The 21,717-nt window shown below is 41.8% G+C and overlaps 1 protein-coding gene across 4 annotated transcripts in view; it reads left to right on the top strand.

Moving 5' to 3' along the window:
- The window catches only part of STARD13 (StAR related lipid transfer domain containing 13), a 550,191-nt gene that overhangs the window by 282,211 nt on the left and 246,263 nt on the right, over positions 1 to 21,717 (top strand). The window contains exon 1 of one of the 4 annotated variants that reach the window (XM_073013287.1): positions 13,507 to 13,886. The exons of 2 other annotated variants lie outside the window; for them this stretch is intronic. In XM_073013287.1, the coding sequence (XP_072869388.1) occupies positions 13,763 to 13,886 (124 nt within the window). In that variant the 5' untranslated portion in view covers positions 13,507 to 13,762. Of the gene's footprint in view, positions 1 to 13,506; positions 13,887 to 21,717 lie in introns of those variants that run through there. One more of the 4 variants, XM_007960089.3, reaches the window with a different exon arrangement.

Here is a 21,717-nt window from a genome sequence, read left to right as displayed (position 1 = left end):
GTTTAAGGTAGAGAACTGTCTGCAGGTTTCAAAACTCAGCTTGAAGTTTTTACCCAAATGTGTGCTTTATTAGAAATAAATTGAAAGAAGATCTGGAAACAGCTGGAAACATTCTTTTTTTATGTCTAACATACATTTTGTAAAAGAAAAGCAGTCAAAAATTAAGTCATTTGGACTATGATAAAGCTCATCTCTGACCTGATAAAAAATGTGCTTTTCCCTTGTTCTTGATATATTATCTCATAGCGACAGAAGAATCATGAATGTGCATGCTGTTAATGCTGCCATTAATCACTTGGCTATATACTGATTTCAATGTATTTTTAAGGCAGACATAGACTACCAGATACTTAAGTGGTATTCTCTCACAGGCCGTGGGTAACCTCCTGTCCTATGACTCAAAATCCCTCATAGAAAAAAAACTTTTAGCTTGAATCCAAAAGGTTAGCTTTCATAAGAGTTCATCTTTGAACTCCCAGCAATAAGCTCCTTTCACTAAATGTTGATATAATATCCGGCCTATCAAATGAAATCAGTGTTTGATGTTTATGAAACTCATAGGACTGTACAAACGTGCTATTTTATAAGGCATTAATCCAGAGGTCCAATAATATGTACAGTGAAGTTTATCTTGACAGGTGAATCAACTCATTGCTAAGGAAAATAGCCGGACAATACTATCCTTGTTACTGAGCTGCAGGTGTTTAAAGAGCTTAGTGAACTAAGGGGGAAATTTCCCAGCACCACATGGCAGAATAAATGGTAGGGAAGGAAGCAAATCTCAGTTAGTTGGTTAGGCAGGTGTTTAGAAAATTTAAAAGGGAAAATAGAAATCTAAAATCCAAAGCAGGTACCTGATTAAGTTTTTATGGCCTTATTAGTAATAATAAAAGAGCTACGGTTAGAAACAGGAAGATGAAGTTATTTCTTTCTAAATAATCTTTTTTAGAATAATAAAGTGAAAGTTTTGGAGATAACCTCGCTCTGAAAATTTACAGTGTCCAGATTACAGGGAATTCAGTTATCTATAAACAAACATGCTGGCTATCAGCCTCTGAAATATTTGTTAAATCCCTCCAGGGTCTGTGACAGAGTTCTATCCTTGATCCTGTCTTTCTTAAGCTAGCTGTAATAGAATGGCAAGAAGTATTATTTGCAAGCATTTTTGACAATAGTAGTCCAGTGATATATACATATAAGTGATATATTCATTGACATACTGAGCAAGTATAAGCCATTCTGTGTCTATGATACTATACCTAGAAAAAAAATTCTATGTAACCCTGTGATAAAAGTCTCCAACCAGCATTTTTAAGAAAATACTTGCCTAAAATTTTAAAAAGAAAACTATCGATGGATGTATTTTCAGTATGCTAATAATACCTTAATAAAAATATTTTAAAACATGAGGGTGGCACCAAAAATAAAATAAAAGCATTGAAAAGAAATTAGGAAAAGAACAGAAAGGGATTGTCAGCAGCAGCAATTAATGACTCGAGTGAAAACTACTATGTTTTATAATTGTACCAAGAAAACTATGCTAAGTAGAGAGAAGACAATCAAAGCAAAATGTTTTGCTGGTCCAACACATGACCTGCAATGAATTTATAGTTCATGGGTGAGGGTTACAGTGAGCATGATTTATTCTTCAGGGTATTAAAACCTGAAGAATTGCATTTAGTATTTAACTCTCTCACTATTCATCTACAAAGCCCCTTTGATGAAATCATGGCATTTTATCTGCTAGATAATCTTATGTTCACTCTTGACTGCTACTACCTAAGGGTCAAGGAGGGAAATCTCAAGTCTTGCTACCCGCCTTATCTTCCTTGGCAGGGCTCCCTCCTCCAGCCCCGACTGTCACCATCCAGCATCCTGAGGTATTCAGATGCACAGTTTAACCTTATAACTGCGCACTGAATGCAGAGGCACCAGCTGTGTACTGTTGATGCACATGAGAAGCCTACCTTTATTTTGCCTAGTTCCCTTTGCTCGATTAAAGCCTCTGAAAATATCTCCTTCCAGCATCTCCTGTTACCAATTCCTGTTACTTTCTAGATTTCTCTATTAGGAGCCTCAAGGCTGTGGATGTTTGTTTGGTCCACCTCTTCCCACCCTTCCCCACAGACACCCCCATTCCCTTCAGCCTCCATTTCTTACCCTCATCTCTTAGGAACCCGGGACCTTTACTGCTTGAGGCTCAGATGAGCCTCAGTCTGTTCATTTTGTGGTCATCTCACATCAATGTGGAAGGTGCCCAGCTGATCCGTCTCCAGAGCTTTTACCTCTTGCAGTCACCTCTGTCCAGAGTGAATTCCCGCAGTTTCTGTTCCTGCTCCAGCACTTTTATATGTTGTATTGGAGCCCCTCTCTGTTCTCCTGGTTTCATGTAACTGCTACCTTTCTTTTCTCATCCATATCCTATAGCTTTTGCTCCTCTTTCTTAATCATTATTCTATTCTCCTTTAAAACCACACACACCTTGCCCACAAGGAAGTTATATTTTCCCCTAAATTTTCCCCTTAAATTTTACAACATTTAAAAAAAATTGTATTCCCATTCAGACACACAACGAACTTGTACATTAAATTCATGATAAACTCTTAAATATTAAGAGTAACCGATTCATTTTTATTATATTTTTAAAATACTGATGACTGTGCATTTATCTTTTAACAAAGAACACTCCAAACACCAACTTTGGTGTGAGTGGAGTCAACAGTTTATTTTACTATGTTTTTAAATTTTATTTTTTGTTGAGATGGAGTCTCATATGTTGCTTAGATTGGTCTTGAACTCTTGGCCTCAAGCAATCCTTCTGGCTTGGCCTCCCAAAATGCTATGATTACAGGCTTGAGTCACTGTGCCTGGCTGAGGGAGGGGGTTAATTTATGATAGCATGAGTTTAATCAAGTGTAAAATGTAGATTTGAGGGGGGAGGACCTTAAGTAATGTTTTAAATTAATCAGCTTGATCAAATATTCCAAAACACTGTTCATCACATTCACCCATAATGCATGGCTATTGTGAAATTTCCTGTCATTCATGGCTATTTAATCAATTGTGACTTAATAGTTATGTGTTTGTATGTACATTTTCTATATTTTTAATGAATTAAAGATAAATATTTCAACATTTGGAAGGAGAATGCATCGGTATACCTAGCTTCTCTAGCCCACTCTACAGCCCCAGTTTTCAATTCTTAATGCATTCGGTCGATATATATTGAGCATTTATTATGTTATGAGCACTGCATTCACCACTAGGGATGCAGACCTTAAAAATCCACTTCCTACCCTCAGGAGGGTTATAATCCAATCTATAGTAAGAAAACCATTACTTTGTGGGGCGTAGGCGTAACTTTAGAAGAGTCAGTGTGCTGCAGGCAGGAGGAACATGTGCAAAGGCACTGAGGCGGAGAGTGTGGTGCATTCAAGGAACTGCCAGTTCCTCTATTTCCCCTGTGAGTATCTGACAAGTGTTGGTGTTGAGGGTAAGAGGAAGAAAGCGTACCAGGACAGTGATGAAGATTTAAGCTAACCACTGTGACTGTTTCTGGAGAACAGGAACCAGACCCTGCTAGAGACAATGCAAATATTTTGCTGATAATTCTCACCCCATTGGCATCATGTCATCAGTCTGTGCAGTCTGGAACTTCATTGACAGTGTGTGGTGGCCTGCATGTAAGACTAGATAGAGGGGTTTTGCCAAACAGGCACAGAATAACTAAGAAATAAAATAGCTCTTTGTGTGCATGCGTGTGTGTACTGAAAAAGTGTTTGAAAGTTTGGTTCACAGAGCTTAACCCAAGGCTAGGAGGGCATGATGTCAAGGAAAAGGACTGATTAAGTAAAGGAAAGGCAAACGCAAAGATCACAAGACAAGATGAGGAATGCTAAAAGGATACAAGTGCCATATAGAAGCTAAGATAAAGGTTCAAGATTCTGGAAGCACAGTGGTAGTGACTTGGCCCAGGGTGTGTCCCTGGGAGTAGGTGGGGTGAAGTGGAGTGGAGACAAAGGTGCTGGAGTTGTGAGCTGAAATATTTAAGCTCTCCAGGTGATGCAGGACAGACTCTTCTAGGATTGATAATGTCTGCTGATGGCACTAGCTTTCTTGGCAAATGACGTGTGATTCCTTGAGCATCTAGTGTGCGTCAAACACTGCTCTAGGTGCTGGCAATCAGTGTCTGGAAAGACAGACAAGGTCCTTGTGGAATTTACAATCTAGTGAAGGGGCAAGTCAAGCAAGGAATAAAAAATAATCACAAAATATTTTGTGGACATATGTTCTGGTCAGAGTTTAGTGAAGTTTGATCATAAAATGGTCAGGAAAGGCTTCCAAAGAGGGGACAGCTATGCTAAGACCTAAAAGTTAAGAAAATCAAATTCAACAACCTATGTTGTTGTGGTGGTTGTCATTGTTGTTGTTGAGTTCACCATGTGCCGGGCAGTGTTCCAGGAACAGAGGATGCAAAGAGAAATAAAACAGAGATACAGGGTTACACAAATAAAATAGAGCTATCGATAAAATCCATTAAATCCAAAAGATTTCCCAAGACTCCAAAGATGGATTTGGATTTGTAGTTTTTCCCTTATTGATATGGTTTGGATGTTTGTCCCCTCCAAACTCATGTGCAAATGTGATTCTCAGTGTTGGAGGTAGAGCCTGGTGGGAGGTGATTGGATCATGAGGATGGATCACTCATGAATAGTTTAGCACCATCCCCTTGGTGATGAGTGAGTTCTCACTCAGTCCACATGAGAGCTGGTTTTCCCTCACCCTTGCTCTTGCTCTTGCCATGTGATCCTCCTGCTCCCCCACCCTTCTGCCATGATTGTAAGCTTCCTGAGGCCCTCACCAGAAGCAAGCAGATGTTGGTGCCACACTTGTACAGCCTGCAGAACAATGAACCAATTAAATCTATTTTCTTTATAAATTACCCAGCTTCAGGTATTTCTTTATAGTGACATAAAGTGGCCTAACACGTTAAGTAATATCAGACATTTTTATTTTAAATGATACTTGCAAAATAATGTATAAAAATAATTACAACAAATATATTATTAGCAATGAATGACCACTACTGAAGTGATATAGAAAATATAGTATTTTCTCATATGGAAGGTAAATGCAGTTGACCCTTTGATATAGTTTGGCTCTGCGTCCCCACCCAAATCTCATGTTGAATTGTAATTCCCAGTGTCGGGGGACACCTCGTGGGAGGTGATTGAATCATGGGGGTGGATTTCCCCCTTGCTGTTCTCATCGTAGTGAGTGAGTTCTCATGAGATCTAGTTGTTTAAAAGTGTGTAGCACTTCCCCCTTCACTAGCTTTCTCCTCTCCACCATGGTAAGACGTGCTTGCTTCTCCTTTGCCTCTTGCTATAATTGTAAGTTTCCTAAGGCCTCCCAGCCATGCTTCCTGTACAGTCTGTGGAACTGTGAGTCAATTAAACCTCTTCTCTTTATAAATTAGCCAGTCTCGGGTAGTTCTTGAACAACGCAGGAGTTAGGGGGACCAGGTCCTCCTGCTCCCCCGACCTACAGTCAAAAATCCAAGTATAACTTTTGACTCCTCAGAAATTTAACTATTAATAGCTTACTGTTAACTGGAAGCCTTATCAATAATATAAACTGTTGGTTAACACATGTTTTGTTATTTTGCATGTATTATATATTATATTCTTTCATTAAAGCAAGTTAAAGAAAATATATTCACTATTCATTAAGTGCAAGTGGACCGTCACAAAGGTCTTCATTCTCATTGTCTTCACGTTGAGTAAGCTGATGAGAAGGAAGAAGAAAACAGGGTTGGTCTTGCTGTCTCGGAGGTGGCAGAGGCAGAAGAAGTAGAGAAGGTGGAAAGGGAGGCAGGCACACTCAGTGTAGCGTTTTTTGAAAAAAAAAATCCACGTATAAGTGGACCCACGCTGTTCAAGCCTATATTGTTCAAGGATCAACTATGTGTCCTTCTGTGTAGACAGAAGGAAAATGTATATTAAACAATAAAAGTAATTTCCATTGCCCCAGATACTCTTAAAACTAATAACTCTCATTTATTAACCATGTTATCACAAGGCACTAACAGGAAGACACTTAAAGTTTTAAAAAGTTGAACTCCTAACCTAAGTGATCCACCCACCTTGGCCTCCCAAAGACTGGATTTAAAGATGGATGGTAAACATTTGAGTCTTGGTTCTGCAACTTATTAGCTGATGATTTTGATCAAATCATTTACATTTTCTGAAATTGTTTTCCTGCCACTTTTGTTTTGTTTTTCTGAGGAGTAGCAGTTGACCTCATGTGCTAGTTATATTAAATAACGCTTACAAGATGCATTATCCTGGGTAGTGTTAAACTAGAGCAAAGTCTTATTCAAGATGAAATTCCTAAATAAAATGCCATACCTACACAGATTAATTAACAAGGTAGGAGGTAGTACTGAGATATCTCCAAAAGACTTTCCTCTAGAATGTGGAACAAATGCTGCCTGCCTTTAGAGATGCCAAAGGTTTGTTCAATATGTATTTGTGGAATAAATATAATTGGAGTGGAGGGTTACCCCATGGAAGGCGACAAGGGTCCCAGCCCCTTCCAACTGTCCACACCAGTAAACATACTTAATCAGCCTTGATGTATGTCAGCAGTTGGAACACAATTAGGGCCACCAGGAGAAACCTGTGTCACTCTAGGAATAAAGATCTTTGTTGAATAAATATATTTTTATGCATGCCAGTAGGAAATGTACTTGCTCCATATGCGGATTTTCCCTAAACTTTCCTATTATTTACAATACCTTTCATTTTGATGACACTTTAATTATAAAACACTCTCATATATAGTTTAACTATGAGCAGAGTAGGTAGAACAAAGAGTTCTTTGCTGCATTTGACAGATAAGGAAACCTATGTTTAGGGAGATTAAATAGCTTCTATCTCTCCTACACCTTATCATTCCCAGAGCTGAGATGTGAATCCTATTCTCGTACCTCCCACATCCAGTGCTAGTTTATAATGCTCATTAGTGACTTCTTGCTGTTTAGCATGAGGCTATTCAGAATTTGGCTGGACTGGAATCTCATGAGAATTGCAGAAATGGTTTAGGCAAACAACAACAACAATAGCAATTAAAATTTAATGAATGCTCATTATATGCCAGGCACCATTCTAAATATTTTGCATGTACTATTGCATTTGATCCTTGCCAAAAACCCTATGAGGTAAGCATTATTATAATCCCCATTTTATAGATGCTGAGGCTGAGGAACTCAGAAAATGGGTAACTTACGGAGGTTACACAGCTAGTAGGTGCGGAGCCGTGGTATGAACCTAGTTGGCTACCTCCTCTGTCTGTGCCATCAGCCACTTCCCTGTACTGCCTGTGGGAGCTGGGGACTGGCTTTCACTGCTCTTCAGATGATGTGTTCATTGACCTTAAGAAGCTCAGTAACAATGGAAGAATGCTTCACAGTGTATGTTTGAGGTCTCAAACTACTCTATGTATACTAAGACAGTCATAACAAATTACCTAAATCGATATGCTAATGTGAGGTTGTGTGGTAAGCTAAGCTACTTACTCAACCTTTATAAAACAGACAGGCTGAAGGATGGCACAAGTGATGTCAAGATGATTTCAATCACTGGAAACGTCTTCAATCCAATGGCCTGTGAATGCCATCAGAAATTTGTAAGACACTTCCCCAAGGTCTCCCATATGGTAATCATGGTTCCCCAAAGTGTACATGAAAATATAGAAAGGAATTGTGATATTTGTAAAGTTGATGACTATGATATGACATTCAGCCTGAAGATTCAAAGCATTTACCAGTCTACATCAGGAAAATGTGAAACACAGCCAAAGTTATTAATTGGCAATGCAGAGTTGACAGCTAACACTAAATTTTGCTTCCAAGAAAGTGCGGAGCCTGATGCTTTTTTAATTAACAGAACAAAACCCAAAATGCAATCAAAATTGTTAGCATTCAAAGACTGGCAGATTCAGAGCGTGGCAATGGGATACACAGATAGACCAATCAGGGCAGGCACAGATTGGTGACTGTGATCCAAGGACCCAGCTTGAAAAGTCAGCTTCTCCAGAACTTTCAGCAACACTTTTAAAATGAGGAAATAAATAATATGAGATTGCATTTCACAATCTCCAACAACATGTCCCTGAAATGGAGCCTGAAGGATACACCAAAGGAAGAGTTTCTACACCCCATCTCTCCTGGGAAGGGAACATGCAGGGAGAGAGTTGCAAGAGCTCTTCACCCTTCTACCCTGCAGCAAAGGAAAATGGGTCTCCTCAAGGAAGGCATTTCCCCACAGCAAAGCTGCAAGCAACATGAAATAATGCACTATGACTATGGGTTCTTGGCGAAGGATTCCTGGCCTGGTACAGTTAGAAATTGGGCTCTATTCTCAAGCAAAGGCTTTCAGCAAAAAAAATACCACAGCAAGCAGACCGTGGAATGTGCTTCTCCACTCTTCTGTAGGGGGTGATGGCACAGAATCAGAGTTGAACATGGGAGGGGAGTGGAAGGGATAAAAATGTAATGGAATTGCAGAGTTGTTGGCATTCAGATGTGTAGGTGGTGGGCGGCAAGTCCTGCTTATTGCCTGTGGTTGTGAGAGGCAATGGTGATGGTTCTTATTACATAGCAGTAAGGGAAGGAGAAAAAATATGTATTTTTTTCATTTGTCAAAGTTATTTATCACAGGATTATTTGTAATTTTAGAAATTTGGGGAAAAATGTCCAAAATTGTGAAAGCTTTAAAATAAATTATAGTGTGTTTATCCCACAGAATTTTAGATATTCATTAAAAACTATATTTTAAAAGAAAATACATTGGAAAAATGCTCACAATCTACTGCTTAGTGAAAAAAATGAAAAACTTGGTATAAAAACTCTTCCAAGTTTCTTTAATATGCAAGGAAAAAACTAAAAAGGCCAATTTTCAAATGTTATCAGCTCTCTTTTTGGTAATATTACAGGTACTTTTAATGTTTCTATTATAATTTTTATGTGTTTAAAAAACTATAATTATCAGTATGTATTACCTCTATGTTAAAATTAATAAACATTATATAAGAAGAGAGTGATAATTAATGAGAATGAAGCAATATCAGCATAAGCATTCTTAAAATTTTCACTTGTCCTAAGGAGGATCCTAGTGGTAACCAGTCATTTAAAACTATAGGAATAGTCATTCAGTCGGTAAATGATCCTACTCCTACTATGTGCTGTTCACTGAAAAAAGCACAAGGGGTTGAGAAATAAAAGTCCTGTACTAGTCCTAGTTGGAGGAACTCAGGACTGCAGGGACAACTGAGAAGAAACAGGTAAGGACACTTAGCTCTGGCTCTTTGATAAGTGCTCCTCTGGCAGTATCCCCAAAGCACAGCAGAAACACAGTGGAAGAGGAACCCATCCAGCCACTGGGATTTGTAGAAGGATCAAGGAGAAGGTGATATGTGAGTACATCTGAGTTGAATCTCGAAGGATGAGTGAAGAAAAAAATTAGAGTAAGGGCATTCAAGCACAGCTGATATATAAAGACGTAGAGTGCAGTGCAAGCAAGAGCTTTCAAATGGGACTCTTTTTATGCTGAAATTCAGGGAAAGGAAAGAGAAAACTTGAACTGAATCGGTTATTCAGGAGATAGAGAGGTGGGGAATGATTGAAGCAACATAGGATGTATGGAGGAGTTTCAGATGTCTTCTAGATTTCTCTCTCAGTCACTAGATGGGTGGTAGCGCCAGGTGGCTCACATACGAAATAGAGATGAAAGAGCAGGTTTGGAAGGAAAGTTCTGGAGATACTGATCAGGAAGTTAAACAATACATGGCCCTAGAGTAGAATCATTCATTTATTCTATAAGTATTTACTGACCCTAACTGTCCGCGACTGTTTTAGGCACTGAGGATGCACAAGCAAGTAAGACAGACAGGGCCTCAGTTCTTAGGAGCTCACAGTCTGCCTGGGAGACTGACCACAAACAAACAAACATAATGTCTAGAAGTGGAAGTGCTATCAGGAAAACTAAACTAGATGTCGTGAGAAGGAGCTATTTCGGTTGGGTGTCAGGGACAGCTTCTTGAAAGGGCTCAGGATGGATTTGGGCTAGGACAGCAATGTAATTATGATAGTATTGTTGTTGGGAGCAGGGGCTAGGTCCTTTCTATATGCCAAATGGATTATTTCATTTAATCCACACTGCAATCGTCTAGGGAGGTACTATTGAGAGGCAGAAACATATGCAGAATCAAACGGGACGCTGCCTTTAGCCACATTCTTAACCACATGTACTGTCTATCTATAGCCCGTCAGGCCTTAAGAAGGATCGTGTGAGGCCGTCTGTGAAAAGGAGGAACCCAGGGGAGGGTGTCGCCTGACAGCCATGAGACAAGCCTGTGTTAGAGGAAGGAAATGGGCTGCAGTGTCCAATGGTCCATGCACCCTGGAAAGGACAACAATAACTGGAACACGTCGTTAGATTTAGCAACCAGATGATTATTGGTGACCTTGGCAAGATCATGTTCATTGAGGAAGGGAGGAAGCCCAGATTGCAGTGTTGACAAGGAAAGACTTCTCTTCCCAGGGACACAGGGTAGAGGCAGTGGGCTTTAGGATGGCTGCTGTTGTTTTAGTTTTGGTTTGTTTAAAAGCAGGGTGAGACTGGAGGGTTGAGCCTATGGAGAGCGAGAGATTGAGGGTCTGTGAGGGAGAGGAAATAACCAATGTAGCAAAGTCCCTGTTGGGATAAGAAGGGAAAGAAAGCCCAACACATGTGAGGGGCGTGGTCTCGGGCTGGAAGAACAATACCTCTTCCACTGAGATGGAAGGGAAGAGTCTAAGCAAGAAGGGAGGTAGGGCTAGGGGGTTACCTGAGTTCTTTTCTCTGAAGTAGGTGATATTTTCATCTGGTGAAGGCCCCAGAGGGGATTCTACCTAAGGTTCAGCTTTAAAACAGATCTTGAGGAGAATGAGAGCGAATGCTGTACAAATGACTGCAAGTAGCCCTGAGGTTCCTATTGAGGTTGGAACACTTGGCATTTGTGGCAGCTCCATCTGCACAGCTGTGTGGTTTCTTCCAACAGGGCCAGCAGCCGGGGCTGGCAGAGAGCTGGGCCATGCTGGGTGGCACACACTGCTCAGCCGGCACCTGTTCCAGGCAGATCATTTCCGTCTTTCATCTGGGCTTCTCTTGGACAGTCCTCAATTCATGGGCCATCCGACAGCCAGAACTAAACAAATGTGCAATGCTAGAATTTAGTCTTCACATTAGTCATTTAAGGAAAACCCCTAACCAATGGCATCTGAATATAAAATACATGCTAGAATAGAAAGTAGTTGGGGCCCACGCTCTTGAGAGCTAAATGATCACTAAAATAGCTAGAATGGTTATGTTCTGTTCCCGCGTATATAATGTTAAAACTACCGCCTCTGTTTGATTCAATAAGGGGTCCCTTCTATAAGTCAAATACACAGCTTTCCTGGGAATGTAATTGTTAAACATTTTGTTGTTACACTGTATAGCAGCCACTTTAAGATAACAGGAGTCTTGTTCTTTGCAGAGCATTTTGTTACCTCTACATGCATACAAAGCAGAGGACGGAATCAAAAGGGTATTTGGCTTGGGTCCAGAAAGCAATCTGGATTAGTCTATATAACTAGCTGTCACAGTTTCAAGTCCATTTCTGATCCATGACTTATTGCTTCATAACTGACTATTTCAAAGGTTTACCAGGATGCTCCAAAAAAAAAAAAAAAAAAAAAAAGATCTCATTACTTTCTAGCTCATTCTGAGGTATGTTTCACTAGTTAACATTTTTAAATATTTAAAGTAACAAAATAAGACAATAAAGACTATTTCTTACCATTGTCCCTGTCATTCCCATTTTCTACCAACAAGATAAACTGATAGAGGGAATATTTGCTAGAAGTGTAGCAGAAGTGTAGAGCGAATACTTTAGCTAGAGGTTAGTTTCCATCCCCTAAGGCAGTAGCAATTTATATAATAGAGGAAGGACTGAATACTTCTAATTTTCAAACTTCCTGTAGAGCACCTGAAATTAAAATGAATATCTGATTAAATTTTGGTTCTTGTTTGGCAGCCTGGTACAAAGACATTTAAAAAGAAATGAGATTCGGCCGGGCGCGGTGGCTCAAGCCTGTAATCCCAGCACTTTGGGAGGCCGAGACGGGCGGATCACGAGGTCAGGAGATCGAGACCATCCTGGCGAACACGGTGAAACCCCGTCTCTACTAAAAAATACAAAAAAAAAAAACAAATTAGCCGGGCGAGGTGGCGGGCGCCTGTAGTCCCAGCTACTCGGGAGGCTGAGGCAGGAGACTGGCGTGAACCCGGGAGGCGGAGCTTGCAGTGAGCTGAGATCCGGCCACTGCACTCCAGCCCGGGCGACAGAGCGAGACTCCGTCTCAAAAAAAAAAAAAAAAAAAAAAAAAAGAAATGAGATTCAAGCAATTTTGCAGATTCAAGAATTCAGAAATTCCTTTTGAAAAATGTGTTCCTCTCCCCAAACCTGAGGTGTAAGGCATTAATCACATCTCTGAATTAGTTAAATGTTGTCACAGTTACTTTCTTGGAAGACCTCAAAGCACTTCAGAAACGAAACTTTGTGAAATGCAGGACACCCTGAGGCCTGAGATAGTATTGTCTTCTCCTTATGAATGAGTTGAAGCCCAGGAAGTGGACTTGGACTTCAGTGATGATGTACTTCTTAAAGAGCCAATACACTTCCTTCTTTCCTTCAGGAATCAGAGTTAATTTCTAACTACAAGCCTACTTTACATTTTTGGCTAAAATACCTTACAATTCTTCTATTTTCGTATTTCACTTCTTCATAATACCTACTTCTTTAACTGCATACAGATTGTAATGCTTTCTCAAACTATGTAAATCTATTTTAGGTAGGTTCCTCATGGTTTGACCTTAATATTTTAAAGTTATTTTTCTCCTCATAATGGCTATGCAATGGAAATAAAATTTTGACACTTCAAGCCATATTAATTTGATTGTAGTTTGCAGCCAGATAATTATTTCATTGAAGAAATCAGGAAGGATTAACATAATGTTCAGTTTACCAATATTGAACATCAAAAGAATGTCAGCCAAACCGAGTAGCTGACTTCAAGTGACTTGAATTCAGGGAAACTGGGATGAGTTATGCTCTCACTGTGGCATATATAAATTTTTTTTGTTGTTGTGGTTGTGAAGGTGGTAGTTTCTGAAACTAAAAAATAAAGGAAAGTATCAAGAAATAGGAATATATGGTCCAGCCCCTGATTTCTGGGTAAAACTGGAAAAAAGCTGGAAGCTCCTTGAGTGGGGGGCCGTGGGGACCAGGCTGTCAGGTTGGGCGAGGGAGGGAAGGGGAAGCGCGCTCCTGGAAGGAGTGGGGCGCGAGGCAGCCAGGGGGAGGGCAGAGGAGGGAGGGGAGTGGAGGATCGCCCAACGGAGGGGAGGAGGGAAGGAGAAGGAAAGTGGGAAAGGAGTAGAGGAGTTGGCGAGCGCAGAGGTTAACCTAGCACGGCGCTCCTGGTGGCCAGGCATCCCGGTCCTCGCGCGTGGCGCAGCCTCCCAGCGCCGGACTGACCCATGTCGCGCCCGCATTGGGTCCCGGGACCCCGGCGGGAGTGCCGCGTCCGTCCTCTCCAGTCGCCGGGAGTCTGAGTTGCGGGCCACGCGGGAGTGGCGGTGCCGAGACCGCCGGTCGTTATGAGGAGGGATCTAACATGACCAGCAAACGGAAACCTTGCCAAACGCGGCTCAGGAGATCCATCAGTGAGCAGCTGCGGGACTCCACGGCCAGAGCCTGGGATCTGCTGTGGAAGAACGTCCGGGAGAGGCGGCTGGCAGGTCAGTGCCCCGGAGACGCCGGGACCCAGTGGGGCTGGGGAGGCGCTGGCCGCGTAGCCCTCCCGGGCCCGCCGCCCTCCTCTGCCCTGGGCTACTGGGCATGAGTTTCAGAGCCCAAGGCCCGGGCGAGCGGGCTGCGGGCACCACCCTCCCTGGGCCGGGCCCGAGCGCCCGCCCGCCGCACCTCCCGATGGGTGGGTGTGGGTTCCGTGCCGGACGCGCGCGCTGACAGCCCGGCCTGGTGCTCCATGCTGGCGGGCCGCAGGACGGGTTACCTGGAGGGGCTGTCCCCGGGCGGCCTTTTCAGCTAGGCTGCCCCCTACTCCGCTGCCATCCCATTCCACCCCAGTGAATAAGTGCCCAGACCAAGTGGCCCTTCGCAAAGGCTGCCCCTTCCCAACTTCGCCTTCTCCACGTGGGACACATCCACTGAGTGCGCGGGAGGGAGAGTGAATGCAAGGCAAGGAGCACGTCCAAAGCGCCGCAGACCAGCTGCTCAGGGGTAGAGGGGGAGATGTGAAGAGAGACAGGTGGACGGTAGTTGGTGCAGGTAGCTGGCTGGCTGTCCGCAGGCCCTGCCAGCTGTGAAAGCAGGCTTTCCTCCCTTTGAGGTTGCAAGGAAGGGCCTCCCTTTGGGACTCCATTGCCCACGAATCAGAGCAAGAGAGGAAGTGGTTGTTTTGAGCCAGGAGGTCCTTAAGAATCCTTGCTTGGATCAGAAGGCCGCCCCATCCTTAGTACCTCCCCCAGTGTCACACTGCCCCTTGCTGCTTCTGTGCATGCTCCATGGAACCCTCTTTCTGTAGGGCCAAGGATGCAGTGGGTGGTCCAGCCATCTCAGAGCTTTCACTGGCAACTTTAGGACACTTTAGTCACTGCCTCATGCCTGCCCCAATAGGAGAAAGTGGCCAGACTCCACAGCACAGTTCCTGGGCAGTGCAGGGTTTAGGGCCCCTTAGCCAACATGTTAGCTGCTGGAAGATGCTTCAGGGACTGGGGGAAGCATGATTGGAAGGGCCCCTGAGGTGACCCCGAGGCAAGTCTCTGGACCTTGTTACCTCTGTGTCCTCTCCAGGGCTATCTCTTGAGTTGGGCAGTGACCACCACATGGGGCAGAAGAAAGTTCTAGAGAAGAAGGTCTGATGCCTAGGCAGAAGGAAAGGATGCCACTGGTGAAGTGGGAGATCTAACCTTCTTTGAACTCCTCCCCTTTTTCCTTATTTGAACTGTAAAGCAAGTGGTTTGCTAGATATTCTGCCCTTAAACTCATGCACCCACATCCCTCATCCACCTGAAAGCATTCTGGGGAAGATGCCCAGAGTCTGTAGCACCTTGAGAGAAGGTCGCTAGCAAGCTAAATTAAAAGTGGAGATTATGGATGATTCCAACACTTGATGTTGTAAGCATACAATGTTGATTCCACATTTTCTCTCCAACACAGTGGCCACATTTCGTGTGCACCCAAGAAATAAACAGACTTTTTTGGTTTGGACCCAGAAATAAGTTGTGGTAACCCAGCAGTTTTGACTGTTGTTGTTTAAAAACCTGTACATGCACTGTAGACCTCAATTAATAACAATTAATAACTTTCCCTATTATCATGCTAAATTGTATATTCTACATGATGGATGGTTTTAGAAAAATTTTTGTGGTCTAGTAAACTTTTGTTGCTTCATAACTTCAGAATGCTTACTGCAAATGTCTCTTTCATAGCTTCTGTTATTTACGTTTGTTAAGTTTGTTAAATCAATGGGTCCTCAGGAAACAAGAAGTCATTCCAGGAGGCCTGCCAAGGCTGTGCTGGGTTTTTATAGAACCTGAGACCAAAGATGACTGCAGCTCTGTCTCTTTCAAGAAGCGATCTGGGAAGGAAGAGAGTGTCATGTAAAGACTTAAAGCTATTAAGATTGTCCAAGAAAGTCATATTTACATGAATTTTACATTGCAGTTAAGGTGGTGAAGGGAAAAAGGTTTTTTTTTTGAGACAGAGTCTTGCTCTGCCGCCCAGGCTGGAGTGCAGTGGTGTGATCTCGGCTCACTACAAGCTCTGCCTCCTGGGTTCACGCCATTCTCCTGCCTCAGCCTCCCGAGTAACTGGGACTACCAGCGCCCACCACTACGCCCAGCTAATTTTTTGTATTTTTAGTAGAGACGGGGTTTCACCATGTTAGTCAGGATGGTCTCAATCTCCTAACTTCATGATCTGCCCACCTCGGCCTCCCAAAGTGCTGGGATTACAGGCATGAGCCACCGCGCCCAGCAGGGAAAAAGTTTTAATCCTTGGAAATAAACTGTAGATAGAGACTTTAAGATCATGAATATATAGAGGGCTAAAAGTGGTTTCAGAATAGGAAATGTAAGAGTGCTCTCAAGAGTAGTGCCATTATTTTTAAAAATAGCGGTATGAGGTTTGAAAATGTTTAATCAGAATACTAATATCTGCTTACCCATAATCTGCTTACCCCTCTGCTCACAGCGGATGCCAGCAGGTTATTCAGCTGGGACCAAACAATCCTCTGTGAGGCCAACTTTAACTTCTGCTTCTCTAAGCAAGGGGGGATGCCTGCCACAAAACCAGGCCAACTCTGTAAAGGCACTTTTAGATGCAAATTGATTTTCTTGGGTTTTCTTGCTAAGGTAGCTAAAATATGGAACTTTGGCCACGAGACACTGAAATACTTAAGTTATTAATGTTGGCATCAATTCTAGGTGAAAATGTTCTGCATTTGTAAAAGTGTTCTTTATATGGTTCAGTTCACAATACCAGAATAACCAGCCATAGTCATGTATCACTTTACGACGAAGATATAGTCTAAGAAATGCATTGTTAGGTGATTTCATTGGTTGAGTGAATCAAGTGTAAATCATAGAATGTATTTACCCAAACTTGGTTGGTATAGCCTGCTACACACCTAGTCTATATGGTGTGGCCTATTTCTCCTAGATTACAAACCTGTAGAGCATATTACTATACTAAATACTGTGGGCAATTATAACACAATGGCAAGTATTTTTGTCTCTAAACACATCTCAAAAGAAAGGGTACAGTAGTCAGGCATGGCGGCTCATGCCTGTAATCTCAGCACTTTGGGAGGCCAAGGCGGGCAGATCACTTGAGGACAAGAGTTCGAGACCAGCCTGGCCAACATAGTGAAACCCCATCTCTACTAAAATAAACAAACAAAAAAATCAACCAGGTGTGGTGGCACACATGTGTAATCCAAGCTACATGGGAGACTGAGGCATGAGAATCATTTGAACCCAGGAGGCAGAGGTTACAGTGAGCCAAGATTGTGCCACTGCACTCCAACCTAGGTAATAGAGCAAGACTCTGTCTCAAAAACAGAAAAAAGAAAGGGTACACTAAAAACATGGCATTGTTAGCTTATGGGACCACTGTCATATATGTAGTCCAGTTCATCATTGACTGAAACGTCGTTGTGTGGTGTATAACTGTATATGAATATATCCCAAGAGGGTATCTGTTCTGTCAACAGATGAGATTAGGCTATTGGCTTTTTTTTTGGTCTTGCTTTTATATCTTTTTTTTTTAATCAAGTAAGTTTAGTGCTGGAACTTCTTTAACTTGGCTAAAATTTTCTTCTTACTATACTTAGTCAATGGAACAGTGTTCAGAGTGCTTCATAATTAACTTGTATTTGCAGCCAGGTGCAGTGGCTCATGCCTATTATCCTACTACTTTGGGAGGCTGAGGCAGGTGGATCACCTGAGGTCAGAAGTTCAAGACAGCCTGGCCAACATAGTGAAACCCTATCTCTACCAAAACAACAACAACAACAACAACAACAACAACAACAACAACAACAACAACAAAATTAGCCTGCTGTGGTGGCATGCACCTGTAGTCCCAGCTACTCAGGAGGTTGAGGCAGGAGAATCGCTTGAACCTGGGAGGCGGAGGTTGCAGTGAGCTGATATTGCACCACTGCACCCCAGCCTAAGTGACAGAGCAAGACTCTGTCTCAAAAAAATAAAAATAAATAAAACATATAAAAATAAAAGATAAATAAATAAACCTGTATTTGCAATCTAGGGCATTCTGAAGGTATTTGATTCTTCCTTTTGCTTTTTTCCATCCCAAGGAAGGAAATCCTTTCTCTAACTCACTCTTATTTCTCTTCATAAAAAGCTGTCTTGTCAACTGGACAGAAAGACAAAAAGAAGTAGAGCTGTTTAAGCATATTAAAGCCTATGTGTTTCTGTGCCATGGGACCATATTTAGGACGGAGGGGATCATACATATTTGAAAAATGCATTTCTTTAAAAAATCAAACAAACAAACAATTACTATTCTAGAGTTTCTGGGGTCCTGGGGAGGTTAGCTGGGTGGTTCTGTCTCAGGGTCTCTTATAATATGGCCTTCAATCTTTCAGCTGGGGTGGCAGTCATCTGAAGGCTTGATTGGAGCTGGTGGATCTGCTTCCAAGCTCGCTCACCTTAGGTGCTGGCAGGCCTTGGTTCTCTTTGGCTGTTGGCTGGAAGCTTCAATTTCTTGCCCTGTGTGCCTGATACACAATATGGCAGAGATCTGAGAGAAGAGAGCATGCACTCAAGACAGAAATTGCAGTGTTTGTAACCTGATCTCAGAAGTGACATATCATGTGGGAGGGAACTCACTACACAAGAAGTGGCTACCAGGAGGAGGGGATAATTGAGGGCCAGCCTGGAGGCTGGGTACCACAGGTATAAAAGCATTTAAGGTTGTCCTTAGCAAATGCCAGGTCAAATCTGAAATCTTCCTAACAACGAAACCCCAAAGCAAAACCTTTTTTTTTTCATTTGAACAAATAGCCTGGAAAAATCATTTCTTAACGTAGGTCACAGTGACACAAATAATGAAACCAATGGAAGGATAAGATATGAATGATGTTCAAATATATTCATTTCATTGCAAAAATACGAAAAGGAGTTATTATTAAAGAAGAACTTATATTGGGAGCTCTTATTGGACTTTCCAGTTCTGTGGCAGTTGCTAAATTTCCACTAGATTGTGGTACTGTTGTCAATGCATACTTCTTAATTTTCTAAAATTATGCTCCTCATGGAGCCCAGCAAGTTTTTCTCACTGTCATCTCGGTATCCATAATTGTTTAGTTGTTAGTGTTCAAAGCAGGATTCAAATTCAGGTCATCAGAAGTCACAAGCCATCTGTGCCTATTTCCTACTGTACCACATGGCCTCCTCCCTGAACTTTGTGGAGAGCTGTGGACCCCCAAATCCTTTCTAAGACCCTCTGTCACTTGCAGTTCAATTACAAAAGAATAACAAAAAGAACTGGAAAAGTACTCTTTCTTCCCTCCTGGAGTAACGAGGATAGCCCTGTGCACCTAAAGTAGCTTGTCCCCTAATCATGCCATTGGACTCTTTAGTGTATGGGCTTAGAAGGATTTGAAACAAACGAACAGCCATACATCTAACTTGTCAGGGCCCCTCTGTGGTTCATTCTGCCCACAACCATTGGAAGAGCTACAAGAATGAGATGCTGCTGTAAACCCTACAAGCACAGCAGGTTTCTTCAAGGTGGGAGAGTGACAGGTTATTTTGGCTTCCCCAGTTCCCTAATCAACCGCTACTGGTGACAGTTCTAAACTTTTATGGCATCATTCAATTCTTTAGGCAGAAGCATACCTGTTAGCTTGTGGTGTTTGTAAGCAGCTTGAATTACTTTTTAGCTGTTAAAGTCTAAGAACATTCAAATGACTTTTCTAAAGCTTTCTGCTCCTCTGCTTTAAAATCCTACTCTATTTTAATGGAAACGTAATCCATGTGTTTGATTCCATTATACTCATATAACAATATTTAGGTAGCCTGTGAGCTAATTGATGTCTAAGTCTTTTGATCTTTTTTATAGTCTCATTTTAAATCATTTATCATAGACACAGGAAGTTATATTGCTGCCAAAAATATTCTGGCTTAAAACAGTGAAAAGTTCAAGTTTTGTTAGAAACATTAATTCCACCAAATTTCCGTGAGTTCTTGTCATGTTAAAACAGGCTCATTCATTCTCAGAGTCAACAGTAGCATCCTGTGAAGTGATATAAACACAAGACTGGGACTTCAATACAAAGCAAGATCAAGAATAAAACATGAGCCACAAAAACTTCCTCATTAAAATCTAAATGTGTTCTATAATATCAAAAGTACAGGATGATACTAGCCGATTCTTTTCATGTATTTTATATCCGTTTTATCATCACTTTTCTGTGAAGAATTGACCATTCTATTCTGTCAGTATTTTTTGTTTGTTTGTTTTTTAGACATCTTTTGAGATGATACTATGTTTAGATGCTATTTATATTAACAATAACAAAAAACATCTAAGTCAAGAAAATATACAATAAAAATTAGAAAGGAAGAGCACATCACTTGTATCAGGGTTGTCAACTTTAGCCACATAGACTCATTAGGAGCCTTTCAGAAGTATTAACTCTCTGGCCTCCTCCCAGAGATTCTGATTCAATTCAGATGGGATCTGGGTATCTGTATTTTTAAAAGTCCTGCAGAAGATTTCACTGTGCAATCCAAGTTGAGAACCACTGACTTACCTTAATTCCCACATAATAACTTGCAGAATTCTGGGGCTAATACAGGGTTGTATTCTAAGCCCTAAGAAAAGTTTTGCTTAATTGAGGTCAGAAAGAACTTGTCATCTCACACGGACAGAAAAAAAGAAGATCAGTGGTGCCTGGAGAATAAAGAAATAGGTGGTAAGAGTGGATGCCAGAAGTGTAGACAGAGGGTCAAGTTATAAGATAAGGTCAGGCTTTGTTGCTAGGGCAAGACGTTTTGATTTGGTTCTACAGGAGATAAGAACAAAGGGCTTTAAGCAAAGGAGTGACAAGACCTGAATAAATTACTACCAGTGGTGGTCTAGGTGAGAGATAAACAGTGACAGGGACTAGGATGATAGTGATAGAATGGAGAGGAAGGAACAGATTTGGAGTATGTCTTGAAATAGAGACAATAACAGGTTGGTTGTTGGAAGCTAGGGAGAGGGGCTCCTAGATTTTTTTTTTTCTTAAGACAGGGTCTCATTCTGTTGCCCAGTCTGGAGTACTGTGGTGGAATCATGGCTTACCGCAACCTCAACCTTGGAGGCTCAAGCAGCCTCCCACATCAGCCTTCCGAGTTACTGGGACTACAGGTTTGCATCACCACTTCTGGCTAATTTTTGCGTTTTTGTAGAGATGGGGTTCCTCCATGTTGCCCAGGTAAGTCTGGTCTCAAACTTCTGGGCTCAGTGTTCCCACCTCCGCCTCCCAAGGTGCTGGGATGACAGGCATGAGGTACCGAGCCCAGCCAGATTTTTGATCTGAGCAGCTAAGTGGAGTGTAGCAATGTTGGCCGAGATGCGGATAACTGGATTTGCATGGGAGAGAAAAAGGACTGAAAGGTTTTCTGTTGGCTCCATTAGTTTTGGAATGCCTGCTAGACATCCAAAAGTAAAAGTCAAAGAATTGGATGCATGAGTATCGGCTTTGTAGGAAAGTCAGAGCCAGAGATATAATGTGGGAATTATTGCATCTGACTACTTTATAAAACTTTGGAACTGGGTGGAGCTACTTGGAAGAGATTGCAGATAAGGGGAAAGGGTCAAGGGCCAAGTCCTGGGGGGCTCTTTGGTTAGAGTGCAATATTTGGACATAAATGTGTCCATATACATGTACTATTAGTACATATGCATGTACTAAATTTTCAGGAAAATAGAGAGCAACATTATTTCTAAATTCATGCTTCTTCTATCACAATAGTACTGCTATATTGAATAATCTTTTGTGATAGATTTATACATTTGGTCCTAGAACTGTTG

This window comes from Chlorocebus sabaeus, chromosome 3, assembly GCF_047675955.1.
Source record: "Chlorocebus sabaeus isolate Y175 chromosome 3, mChlSab1.0.hap1, whole genome shotgun sequence".
Lineage (NCBI taxonomy): Eukaryota > Metazoa > Chordata > Mammalia > Primates > Cercopithecidae > Chlorocebus > Chlorocebus sabaeus.
The sequence above is the reverse complement of the archived record's forward strand: the minus strand, read 5'-3'. Positions and strand labels throughout refer to the sequence as shown.